Source organism: Corvus hawaiiensis, chromosome 8 (genome assembly GCF_020740725.1).
Source record: "Corvus hawaiiensis isolate bCorHaw1 chromosome 8, bCorHaw1.pri.cur, whole genome shotgun sequence".
Lineage (NCBI taxonomy): Eukaryota > Metazoa > Chordata > Aves > Passeriformes > Corvidae > Corvus > Corvus hawaiiensis.
This window is the reverse complement of record NC_063220.1, coordinates 31,560,563-31,574,076: the sequence shown is the minus strand read 5'-3', so window position 1 is coordinate 31,574,076 and position 13,514 is coordinate 31,560,563. Positions and strand designations below refer to the sequence as shown.

The 13,514-nt window shown below is 41.3% G+C and overlaps 1 protein-coding gene across 3 annotated transcripts in view; it reads left to right on the top strand.

Moving 5' to 3' along the window:
- JMJD1C (jumonji domain containing 1C) overlaps window positions 1-13,514 on the top strand; it is a 159,104-nt gene that overhangs the window by 98,655 nt on the left and 46,935 nt on the right. For all 3 annotated transcript variants that reach the window (XM_048311822.1, XM_048311823.1, XM_048311825.1), the window contains one exon: window positions 4,277-4,390. In XM_048311822.1, coding sequence (XP_048167779.1) covers window positions 4,277-4,390 — 114 coding nt within the window. The remainder of the gene's footprint in view (window positions 1-4,276; window positions 4,391-13,514) is intronic.

The following is a 13,514-nucleotide window of genomic DNA, read 5'->3' as shown; positions in this document are numbered from 1 at the left end:
TCCGCTCTTTTCACTTGGTAATTCTGCCTTTGAGTACAAACCATGGCAACAAACAGGCGTTGGAAGAGAGCTACAGCTATTTTGAATGATTGAGTGTCATAATGAAAAGGTGCCAGTGTTTGCGCTATTGCAGACTAAACAGCAAGGCTAGAGAACAATATGTGGAAAAGTTTTCTGAATAGCACGTAAAAATTAAGTTTACATGATCTTTTCAATTTTTGTGCTTTAAAGAGGAAGAAGTAGAGAGTGTAAATGTTTTAGTGTAAGAATAGCTTTCTAAATTATTAACTCTTTCAAAGGCTGTTAGGCTTACGGCATAAATTCCTCTAGAAAGATTTTTTAAAAAGGGCCACTGCGGTGTGTGTGCATAGTAGGATGTGTTTTTGTGGTGTGGGGAGCAGGCTTGAGGCACAGTGCCCAGCTAAGCAGCCTGTGAGCTTCAGCGAGGCAGCTGAGGCAGTGGTACGTGCGGGATGAGCCGGGCAGCAGCTGCGAGCTCAGCTGTAACCCGAGCGTTTGCTGCATTGAGCCTTCTGGGTGTCACAGCCTGGCAGCGCCCAGGCTGCAGCAGCCGAGGTGAGGCGGCTCCTGGAGTCCTGGCCAGTGCCAGGGAACTGCTTGCTCACATGCTGGAGGCGGATTACCACCACTCCAGCTGCTTAATTGCACTGGGCAGAGGTAAAAATGCGCTGTGTGCTTGCTCGCTGCTGCTTCCTTGGGAAAGTGGGTCCTGTGGTTGCTATGGGGGTTTTGGAAAGATAAATAAAGAGATGAGTTGTGTTATTGGGCATTAGAAAAGGTAGTAAGTGAGTAATCTGCTGTGTTAGTATTTGGTGAACGCTTTTGAATAGTTTTGTGATTGTTTTCTGTGGAGAGATGGTAATTAACATCTTCTAAAAAGTTATTTGAGTTTCCAGAAGATCCAGAATCCAATTCTCAGACTCAGTGTTGTCCCAGCTGCCTCTTGTAGGCAAGTTATTGCTGGCATGAGCTGGGGTAAAATCATGGCGAGGGGGGCAGAGTAAGAAACACGCTTTATTCAGCATCAGGGAACTTGCAGGAAAGCAACCAAAGAGAGAGTGTGTGTGTGTGTGTTTATGGAGCTCCCTTTGGCCAAGCAGGGAAATGTGGTGGGGGGAAAAGTGGAATTTTTTTTTTTTTTTCCCAAGCAGCCACTTAGAATAGTGGTGAAGCCAGATGTCGCTTAAAATTGAGTGCTTGAGTCCTTCGCTTAGTTGTGGTCTTTGGGGAATTGGGTTAACACATAAAGCTTCCTTTTACAAGCTGCAGGTTTGAAAGGGAGATTTTCGTTCACAGAGGTTCAGTTTTTCCTGGTTTCAGCCAGTATGCTTGGTTGTCCTTAAAGTTGTCCTCCACTTTGGGAATGGAAAGAGGGAGTGTCTGTGAGGAGCTCGTTGGACCTTCTTGCATCTATTTTCATGTTATTGCATGTCTCACATGCTTGCCTCTGATAGCTGACTCTTGCCTGCTGTGCTCTTGTCTGTTTTTCTCTGTGCATGGGTAATATGTAGTGTGAAATTCAGTTATGTCTTCCATCTTAAAGTTTTTCAAATCCCTAACCTGCCCCAGGTTGCGTATCTCCTTGGTGGCCTGCCTATCTCGTGGAACTGATGGAGCCTGGACTTTGTTTTTCAAGAACTCATTTATTAAAGGGTGGTGTTTTGTTGTTCTTTGATAGTGGGAATGTTTTTTAATAGCGTCTGAAAAATCTCAAGTTGTGTGCAGCGGAGCAGCCATTCGCATAGGAGGAAGTGTGTGACATGGCATGGTTTTGCTTTATTTATTTACATATTTTTCCTCTGTGCTTGTGGGATAGCCTGCATCCTCCACATGCGTATTTTGGGGGCGTTGACCTGTCTAGAGGCACAGATCTATGAAAGCAAGTGAGAAGGCATTACGTTTCTCTTCTCAGAATAATCACACTCCCAGATCTATATTTGGAACTAGTTCTTTCAATACCAGTAGGAAGATAAACCAATGGCTCACACGTACCTTAATCTGTAGTGTTGTCTGAATCCTGAATGATGACTGCAAGCCACATTCCACGCAGTTTTGTTTCAGCTAATGATGTGGTATGTCCTGTTGTTTGTAGTCGGAAACACATTTCTTGACCTAAAAAATAGCTCAGAAAGTTAGAAAGGAGCCAGCATGGAAAAAGTAGAACAGTGTGAGGGAAGACGTGGGGGCAGATTAAGAGCTGAAAGACTACAGCATTGGCTTTTTCAAAGAAAAGTTTGTCCTCTTGTGAGTTTATACACTCAACATTTTGCAATTTGATGATGTGAACTCCACCCTCTCTTAACCATTAGCAATACAAGATCCATTGTAGGGAAGTGATGGAAGAGCAAAGGCCTTTTCTTAGCTATTAGAGGTTAAATAATTATTTACTATTTGAACTCTGTAGTTGGCATATTATCATATGCTCTTGCTCCTCCAGCCCTTTCATCTGGTTACGTATTGTAGAGATGGCAGACTGGCTGAGAGGTTTGGCTTTTTTACCTTGCTTGTCTGGGAAAGAGTAGCAGCTGAAGTGAAACCTTAAATAAAATGGAAACAAGAATGCAGTGCATTCAGTCTGAGCATTTGTGGAGTTGGATAAATTTATTAGAAAGTATAATGTATCTCCTGTGAAGTATTCTCTCATTTGTTTAGTAAGTGCCAAAGCCGAAGCTCCAGAGAGACTTGGGTTATATTTAGCCTAATCGCAAGGCAACACCTTTGTAAAGTAGGTAATGAAGCCTGATAAAACCTTGAGTGCTCTGTTACGAGCTGCCTGCAGACTGGCTGAGGGCAGGTCGCTGGCTCTGCTGCTGCCCTGCTTAGTGGCTTTTGTCAAGTTATGGGATTGCTTTGTGCCTCAGTTCCCCCATCTGGAAATAGGTCGTGGTGATCCTGCTTTCCCCTTGTAAGTACTTGGGGTCTGTTGCTGCGGGGTGTTGCGTGTGAGCTGTGATAGCAGCGTTTTACAGATCTTGGTGTAGCATTTGCACAATGCTTCATGTGGTTTGACCTACCCTTGTTTCTCCTCTTTGTCTTTTTCTCTTGCATTTTAAATTTAGAATTGGTCTCAAAGGGCTTTTTTCTTTTCCTGTTTTCCCTCATTACTGTTTTTTTGTCCTGTAGAATAACTTTCCTCTTATTTTTTTCTGTCCCTCCATGTTTTTCCCCCTTGCATCCTGCATGTTCTTTCTGCCAGTCATTTCTTTTGTTCACTGATGTCTTCCTCTGCTGTTCCTGTCTGTCTTCAGAGCAGCATTTCTCTCCCCTCCATCCGCTGGGATTTCCTTTTCACCTGACTCATCCCCAGTCGGTACATCCCCGCTCAGTCACGCTCTCCTTGCGCTTCTGTTCCAGGAAACCCAGCCAGCAGGGAAGGGGACCGCCTGCTTGTCCCCTCTCAGGGGAGATCCACTGAAGTCACGGCGCCCTCCGTGCTTGCCTGCTGCATCCTGCTGTGCCTGGATGAGGGCAGGGGATTTGGGCAAAGAGGTGTCAAGGAGCCTTTTACTCCCTGCTCCTTTTTCTCTGTGCCTGGATTTTGCAGCAGAGCTGGGATGTTTCCTCCTTCCTCCAGCAGCGAGGTCTTCAGGACCTCGTTGCTTTCCCAGCACACGGAGTGAATCAGGAAACCTCCTGGCCCTGCTGCAAAATGCCCGTGCCCAGTGCTGTGGGCTCGGAAGGCGTTGTGCTGGAGCAGCCGGTTGCTGCAGGGAGGAGCGGCTGCGGGGGCGGCAGGCGCAGAGTCAGAACAGTTCAGAGATGGGCAGGGAAATGAGATGGTTGACTTGAGGCAAGGTGAACGATTTCAGAACAGGAAGGGGGGGAGCAATTTCTCATCTGCAGTCTGCTTCCACTTGAACTGTCCTTAGTGTAATCACTGCTGTGCTAGCTGGTCCTGCAGGCAGGGAGAGAGGATCTGTGGGCTGAGCTGTGTGTTTAAGATAGAATGGTGCTCCTGTACTTTAAACTTCTGTGGTAAATAATCTTGCTCAAGCACAGTGAGGGAAGGGAAGAATGTATGGTGTAGTTCTCTTTTCCAGCTGGTTTTCCACCAACAGCACAAAGGAAAAAAAAATCAGAACACAAAATCCTTCTTTCTTGTATAACTTGTACAACAGTTCTTGTATAACTACTAATTGTTATTCTGCTTTAATTTGTTTTGATGGAAGAATACATCAGTATTTATGCAGTTTTGGGTTTGATGTGCTGAGGGTTTTTTTCAGTTGCTTAATTTTCCATTTTTTTTCCTTGATAGACATTCAAGTCCTTGGTTGGAAAAAGTGTATACAATTCAATTACTGCAGTAGAATTCCTTGTGGACAAACAGCTGGATTTCATAACTGAAGATAGTGCCTTTCAGCCCTATCAGGTAAGAAATTTGACTAGTGCATAAGTACTATCCATTTAACTTATTTAAAAGCCATATTTTTACTATTGTTTAAGTGCATTTTATGTTGAAGTTTTGTGTTTCAGGAACAATTTCCTCTTGATTATTGGCAGAGATTATTCCTTATTTTGTGAAAGATTATATTGTGTACTATATATGATTCTAGTTAATCTGATCATGTCAAGGAGTACTGTGCCACTAATATTATTGTACCACCTTTCATTAAGATACCTGACCCCTTTAAAGGTTAACCAGTACCATTAATTGTAGAGCAGATAGAAGATGGTATCCCTCCTTCTGAAGCTTTCATTTCCAGGTCTTTGCATGATATTCCACTTACTGATTTTTGAGTTATTTTGGAGAATGAATAGCAGAAAATGTTAGTTCCTTTAAAGAAAACCACTTCTCTTACTTTTGTTTTTAAGCCTGGTAAAATTTCCAGTATTCTTGATTTTAATGTTTCTCCATTAATTAGAAACACATTAATATATTAATGCGTGTGTATTTAAAGAACAAGAGAATTAGTATTCCCCCCCCTTGCTGCTTCAGAAGAAGGTCTAAAAATCTCTTCTATGACAAGTAGAAAAATACTTGATAGTTCAGCTTGTGCTGAACTGATTGCAATTACAATAGCCATAAATTCTTCCTTATGGCTTGGATGGTACACTGCGGTGATACAGAAATAGTACTTACAGACTTGGAATAACAGATGGCCCTGAATAAATGCTATGTAATTTTGTCCTGACACCCCTTCTTCCCTCCTGCTTCACCAAGATGTTTTTTTTTCCCCAATACCAAATATAGAGCTAGAAGAAGAGAAGTGGCTGAGAGAGAATCCTAGGGAAACGAGAGGGAGGTTCAGTCCGTGGAAAGGCTGGTGCTTTTGTGTGTCTGTGGTGGGGAAGCCAAACGAGTTGAACGTTTCTTGTCAGGGTGAGGTTACATGTTATGACTCGAGCTGCTGGAACAGCTTGGCTTTGCTGCAGAGAACAGTTCCCACTATCAGCCCCTATGCTAGTGCCTTCAGCCCTCTAAACCAGCACAGCCTTGATTTTCAAACACGGGAGGGGGTAACACAGTGCGGGGGAAAGCCTGTGATGTTCATGAGCTGAGCTGGATTAGCCCAGGGTGCATCCAGTGCTGTGGCTTCCTCTACAGAGGGGGTCAGGATGACGCAACACAGAGTGGGATATCCTCCTTTGGCAGCAGCGACCTCTTAAATCAGCTGAGCCATGAAGTGTAAATTCGCCCTCAGAGTCCAGCCGCAGTCTTCCAGATTCATTTTACAAAGCAAATACTGGTGCTAGTGTCTGTCCTTTGCCTGAAATCTGTCAAGATCATGAGTCTGATAATGCTCATTCCAGTAACAGTAATCAATCTCCTTTTGGCAGTGAATCATTTCTGAGCTGAGCAAAGCAAACTGAACATAGGAGGACTGCCTTTTGTTAAACAATGCTATTGCCAGGCAGTGACATAGCAATGTTCTATGCATTTTAGGCCATTCAAAGAATATTAACTGATAGAGCATTAGACTCAGAAGCACCTTAATTTGGGAAGGTGCATTCAAGTTGAAAGTGTATTTTTTAAAATGCATCAAATGAACAGCTGGCTTCATGCTATCATGATAGGTAATACTGAAATTAGCAGTGTTAGCATCTTCACTTCTCAAAGAGATACTGACCAAAAACTGCTACAAAGCAGTAGCTTGTCAAAAACAGTTCCAGAGATAAGCTTGGTCTCCCTAACTGTTGGCCTCCATTTTTGACACATAGAGGGCAATTCTGTGTTAGATCAGGCTGTTTTCCCCTCTCATGGAGCAAATAGTTAACCATTAAAGCCTGAGATGGAGGCTGTTGATCTGTATCCATCATGAGTTCGGTGACAAGATACTCGGAATTGTTTATTTTAACATTACAAGAAGTTTGCTGATGGAGATTCCTCTTAAGTACTAAGGCATCCAGAATTTGCGTTTTAACTAGATACTGCTTGGATATTGAGTGTAGAAACATAAAATAGCATTGTGCTCACTGATGAATAGTGCAAAGATTTCTTTATTTGAATGATTATAAAAAGCTTGAGAAATGTCTTTCATAAGAATGTCTCTTTGCAGGGCTAGCAGTATCTCAGTGCCAAATTGTACAAGTTAATTGTACAGATAAGAGCTTTTACTGAATGATAATGTCTTCAAGAGAACAGAAACTATATATGCTAATAATGTGTTAGACAGAAATATTAGCTTTATTACTGGGATTTATTTTCTGCTTAAAGGTACCTGAAGTGGGAGGATTGTGTCTATTGCTTTTGCTTGCTGTTTTTTGTTAATGCTGGAAATCACATTCCTAGTAATTAGTCACTTAATGTAAGGTAGTTTGTACTTGTATTTTTTTTCTGTAAGACCTTCCTTTTCTTTGGCCTCCCTTTTCTTTGCCGTAAAACCAGATCCTAGATAAATCTTTGGTAAACTTCCTGTTACTGTCCGCTTTGCAAAAAAAATGGTATTTTTGCTCCCTTGTTTGGTCTGGAATAGCATCGATCTGCTTATGAGCAGAAGACAGAAGTGAGGAATCATTCTTTGCAGGGATGAGTTAACTTTGAGTCTTCTGAAACGTGTTTAGTTTTTTGTTTAAGCTCATGGCTGCACATTTTCAATATGAAGTCCTTAGAGACCATGGTGACCTAAACGCTTTTTTATTGCGTTTTGCTGTTAGTGCCTAAAATTCCAGTATCTTCCTGCCAAAACAAACAAAGTTTGAATCTGTGTGGGAAGACTCCATTTCACTTCAGATACAATTCTTAACTACTGACTTAATTTTTCCCATCGTTACATAGACTCATAATACTGGTAATGGGCAGCAGACAAGTATTTGGTATGAATTCTGCTCACATCAGTTCTGATCAAGAAACAGTGGTGTTTCACATAACAATTGGGCCAAAAGGCTTCATGAATAAGGTGCTGCTGTCCAGTTGTAAAGGTGACAACTGCTCAAAGCAAAGAAAACAGCACACTTGGCATCCTTTGAGACTTGGCAGGAAAAACAAAGTTTGAGTAGGCAAAGAACTAAATTACTGTCGTTACCAGAAGTGGCTCTTCCAGAACAAGATGAAAGAGACTTTGGCAGGACTTGCTGGGGAACCATGAACCATGCATTCCCATGCCATGTCTGCTCTTTGCATAAATAAACATGTTTCAGTTGTTAAGAGATTCAATGACCTTGCTAAGGGCTGGATGAATATCGTTATTAAAAGTAGGGCATGCAGTATACAAGCCCACTTGCATGTCTTCACAAGGTTTGCTATACCAACTATAACACTTGCCAGTGAATTGGTCTTCACTGCTAAATGTGCGTATGAATCTTCTTTTACCTTATGTGTGTACTTATTAGAATCCTGCCCTTCTCTTTAGAAGTTGCTTGGATTCTGTATGTGTGGTGCCTTAAACACCAGCCTACAACTTGTTTCCGGTGGCTTTTATCTCTGTTGCTTCATGGAGGACGTAAACTGTATTATTCTCTACGTGAAACTTGTGTGTGACTGAGTGACTCATTCATTAATCTGGGATGGTCAGACCATTTAGTCATGTAGTTCATTTTATGGTGGTGACAAGGGGATCTTGAGGATAAAGCAGATATGAACATTTGCTGTGGTACTTTGCTTAGCAATGGAATGAAAATTCTGTCCTTTGCAGGAAATGAGAGACACAAAGTTTGCAACATGCATTTTCTATCTCAAACTAGTATCTGTAGGAAGTGTAAGTCTTGAAATGGGACATGTAGGTTAGGTCCTTAATGTGAATTCTACTTCGCATTCGTAATATATCATGTATGTTCTGTGTTTAAAAATTCACAAGTATGGTGGGTTTAGTAATGGTTCTTGCTGTAGTCTGAAAATGAACACCTCTTGCAAAAAGCTGTTTTAAGGAAAAATTACAGTTAAGTCTACACATACAAGTGTGACCTAAATCAAATACTTTGAACGGAAGCAGTTTTCTGTAATAAGTTATTTGTACTGTTCTGTGGCATCTATGTGTCTGTCTGTTGTGATACACATATTAAGTTAAGCAGCAGCAAAGCTAATCATGCCTTAATTCGTTTAAGCACTGTCGTTTACTTGAAGGACTATAGATGGGGATGTGAAGCATTAAAGCCCAGCATATGGTATGCGTGACCTCATCAGAGTGGTGTTTTTGTCTGGGTGGTGTTTGGCAGTGCCCGTCACAGACACTGTTGGGCTGAAGTGTGTGATTCTGCTGTTGCTGGCCAAAGCAGCTGGAGTCAACTGCATTATACTTCAGACAAGCAAATGAAGAATAACAAAAAGTGTTTTATATCGTGTTTTTCCATAGTAAAATACGCTTGTGGAAAGATCTGGAAAGGCACTGCTTTGCCCAAGCAGTGTGTGCATTTCAGCTGTGTGTCTGGGTCAGGCAGAGCAAGGGTGCATGATAGATTATATACTTCCAAATATGTACATAATGTGTGTGATAATGTATTTCCAAAGGATTTCTGAGCACACAGCGCTGGAGCAAATGTGCACAGTGGAGGCAGGAAAGAGTTCAAATGAAGTTCCTTCCAAATCATTAAACTTCCTGCAGAGGGTATTTCACCACTCAAGGAGGAAAGTGGAAGGGTGCACAGTCTTTAAAAAGTCCTCTTGGCTATTTGGTTAAAAAAAAAAACAAAAAAAACCAAACTTGCTAAGAATGAATGTTTACAGTGAAATCTCTCTTCAGGCCTTACACTCTCCTTCAGAACTTCTTTTTTTCAGGTTTTTTTTTTCTGGAAGACAGGCCTGGTTGCTTTAGTGTTTCTAAGTGGTACAGTCTGCCTGTCTACCTCTGTGCTGAAGGCTGCAGATGTAAAGATAGGGCGATGAGAAATCCCCTGTGGGAGGTGTTGCATGCAGAGCGATAGGCACCTGTACTTTGCTCTTTTTCTAAATGTGTGTGGCACGTCTGAATGCTGGCAGGTCAAATGTCTAACGCGCCTTAAAGATTGTTGAAATAATAAACTTTCTCGCTAATCATGAAGTAGGTACATCAGATACAGGACCTAATATACACCTACCTTGATCTATTACAAATTCAAGTCATATTTGCCATTAAGAAAGACTTGAGTGAAGGGCCATGGGCAACTCCACTGCTCTGCTTTTCTGTTCATTATGGGCAGACGTTGGATATTTCAGACTGGATGCCTTTGGATTCCATGACTTGTTTGCTTGTAAGAGCAAGTAACCAGGGCTTGTGTAGTAATGACACGTGCACATAAAAAAAATCTTTAAACATCTTGAAACAGGGACAAAATAGTATTTTTCTATCTGTATTTTAAGCACCCCATAATTACATGTGCACTCATCTTTCAGACTTCTCTTACTTTAAGCTTCAGGCTTAAAAATAGCTGCTGCAGCTGAAAATTGGTTTTCCCATAAACTTGTACCTCCGCTGACCAGGCAGGCAGGAGCTTTTTGGGGTTGGTCCCACCCTTTGAGGTTGTGAGAAGCAGCTTGGGAACTCCGGGTGCTGGCCAGCTGGCGGTGGTGGCCATCATGTGCTCCACTCCTGCTTTCGGTTCCTTCATGGGCAACCCAGGCACACACAGCTTTCTGCATCTTTTAACTCCTCTCAGTGTTGTGCTGAAGAACTGTCTCCGTTCTTTCCCATGTCTCTGGACCACCCATACAGAGTCCAGCTGGCTTCTCTGGCAGCCTTGTAAAGAGCGATGGTCTAAACAGCTTGTTACTGACACATCTATGTTTAAGCGTACGGCTCCAACATGCAGGGAAGCAAAAGGCTTTTCGTCCAGCTAGAATTGGGTCAGATGACTCATCCCAGTCCTCACTCCCAGTAACACGTGCAGGACAGAAGAGTTTCATCGGGATGCTCACAAAAGGAGAGGAATGAGGGAGGAGGGATTGGCACCCTCCATTTGTAGAGTCAGAGGGAGATGTACATCATCTGCCATAAGCCTGTATTTGTGCTTCTCTTTGAAAAAGAGCTTCTTGTTTGAGAACTTGCTCTGTTTTCTCAAAAGAGGTGGAATAAAATGGCGCCTTTCTGTTTTACCTTGATCTGTTAAGAAGTAAGGGCTTCAGTCACTTTTTTGTCTCAGCAAGGTTTGGCGCAGGAGTGGAGTTCTTCAGATCTGACAAGCCTTAGGGAAGTGAGCAGTGCGGAGGGGAGGCCATCAGTCAGCAGGAAGGTGACACAGTTGCCACAAATAGTGTGGCTCTTCCGGGTGGGAGGGAGTTCAGGTGGAACTTCTGAGGCTGTGGGAAGGTACACAAGGAGGAAGGGAGGAAAGAGTTGGGAGGTCCTTTGAATAAGCTGAGATTACTACAATGCAGATGACTCTAAAATCCATAGGAAAACAGTTTTCCTTGCATTGTTATAGAGAAACTTATTCTTCCTACAATTTCTGAAAAACCGCAGTCATTTCAATGATTTGATTTCATTTCATTAATCCTACTCTAGGAGGTAGTATTGAAGTAAGTAGTTTAAAAATTTGGATTTCAGAACGGAAGAGATGGAACAAAACCTGCTTCTTCTTTGAAGGTGAATATCAAATCCTTTCACTGAAGTATTTTGGTACTTCTGAAAAGCCATGCTTGATATTACTGAGTTTAAAAATCCATCCAGTATTTCTGGATGAAGAATTTCCTGTGTTTGATCACAAGTGATTACTTCTTCACCAGTAAAAATCAGTGGAAAATATCGTTCAGTAGTAAGTGAAGGGTGCCATATCCTTGGTTCTGTATCCTTAAAATTTCTGTTTGATTTATGAAAAAGGAAAGCTTAAAGTATTTTTCTCGTGTGGTGGTCTTGACCAACACTGCTTCTGTAATCCAGACTCAAAGTCAGCTTGCAGAGAAGTCTGTTCCACATTGTAACCAGGAGCTGCTTTGCCCCTGTGTTCTTGGTTTCCCAAGTTGCTCTTTGTTGGGATTGGGAATCCTTGGTGCTTTAGGGATCTCGGAAGTGTGAATTCGAGTAAGCTCTGCAGCATTGCATGGGAGTTTGTACCCAGAGCAGGAAGAGAGTAGGCATTCCTGCATTTCAGGTAGGGGGAAATTTGAGTTTCATGGAAATGTGTTCTTACCCAAATTAAGCCTTATCTTGACGTGATAAACACAATAGGTCATTTGGTGAGGTGCTCATGGGTTTGTTTGCTTTCGTTCCTCTCTTGGATACAATGTCCCTTTGTTCTGGCTGCCACTCTAGACCTTTTTCTTACAGAATGTATTTCTGAAATTACACTAATAGAAGTAATAATTTGTAGTCTGGGATTACTGCTTCATGGGAACTGCTCCACAGCCTTCAGCAAACTTAAAGTTAGTAGAAGTTGAGCACTATAGCAGTTCCAGGTGTGTGTATCTAATTCTTTTTCCAGGCCAGACATCTGGGGAGAAACTCGAGTAATTTTATACCAACTTGAATTTTTAAAATTAAAACTAAGTATGAATCTTGCTATTTTCTTAGACATTGGAATAACTTTACTAAGGGCTTGTAGAGGGCTTGATGTACAGAGCATTACTCATTTTTAACAATACACTAGTAACTACAGTTACAAAGCTTTTTTACTACTATTGTTTGTAAATAGTGACACCCCCCCCTTCAATCTAGCTAACATTTCCTGTGTTTTGATTGGAATTAAAATTACTATTCCCATTCTTCCCCTGTAACCTCCTCTACTTGAGTGTATCTGCCAGTATTGTTGGGAGCAGTATTTTAGTGCTTTCGAATTATAGTAATTTTTGTGCATCTCAGTGATGATTACATTTTTTGTGATTTTAGCTGTGAATTTTAAGCATGCAGTTTAGAAATTACATTTCAACCATAGAGGCAGGGACTTTATCCTGTTTGAATGTTTTCTCTTCTTATCACCACGTCACACCATTTTGGTATACAACAGATAAAATCAGGTTAAAGCAGGTTGCAGAATGCATAAGACTTGGTGGCTAAATTATGGCGCTTGACAGGCTTGAGCTTTTTTCTTCCTTTTTTTTTCTTCCCCGAGTCATGTAGTTCAGTCTTGAATTATGTCTTCAATAGGAATTTTTTGGTTCTGCAAGCTAGGAAATTTATCTATGGAAAAATATTGTGAAATAGAAGAGCATTGTATCAATTTTAAACACTGTATGACTTTCCTAAGTTTACCTCAGGGAAGTTATTGCAGCAATAACTGAAATGTCCCTGTTTTCTGATTAGCAATTTAATCTTTCCTCTTTGCAAGACCATTATTCATCAGTTCTATAAAAGGCACATCCACCGCTTTCTCCAGAGTTGCAGAGAGCTGTAGTGTTAATCCAGCTATGATATATGTCCCAGCTGGTCAGATCTCTGTTATTTATAGGGAAAATTCCTAAAAGGGTCCAACAGGTCATAACAGAGCTCTCTGCAGGAAAAAAAAAAGGCAGTGCTGCCTAAAATCCTATTAGAAATTAACTTTGAAAAGTTCTCTGCAAATACAGTGGCACTTTTAAAATGTGAGAAAAATGAGTTTTATTTTGATCTACTTTCATAATACCAGCGTGTAGGCCAACGTGTATGTATTTGTATTCTAAGAAACACATTATGAAATAAATCCCTGAAAGCCACTTGAAAATAAAACATGAATGTAATAGTAATTCAGTGGACTAAAACAAGCAGAGTTTCAAGAACATTTGGATGGTATCTGATGTATTCTTTCTGCCTTTAAAAAAAAAAAAAAAAAAAAGTTAAAATATTTTTGTTCGTAAGGATTTGTTTTCTGCCCATAATCCTCATGAGTTACAGAGAAAATGAGCTAGAAAGTTTTGTTTCCAGAGTTCCTGTTTGGTAAATAGGATGGAGGATATCTGCAGAAGAGACTAGGTAGCTGTGTGATTACTGTTGGTAATTTAAGCTGGTGATAGTTCAAATTCCAGAGCAGGGAGTCATTCACAAGAGTGATACACTGATGGATATCTCTAGGAGGTGGTGTTGATTCTAGGATCTGTCATCAGACTGACACGTTCTGGACAGTGTTCTGCACTTTTCTTCTGCAGAACTGAATTGAGAGGCCTCTGCTCTTCGCTGCAGTAAGCTCTCAGTTACCAGTAGTCTCGTCAAGGAATATTGTACTGCTGAGTAATG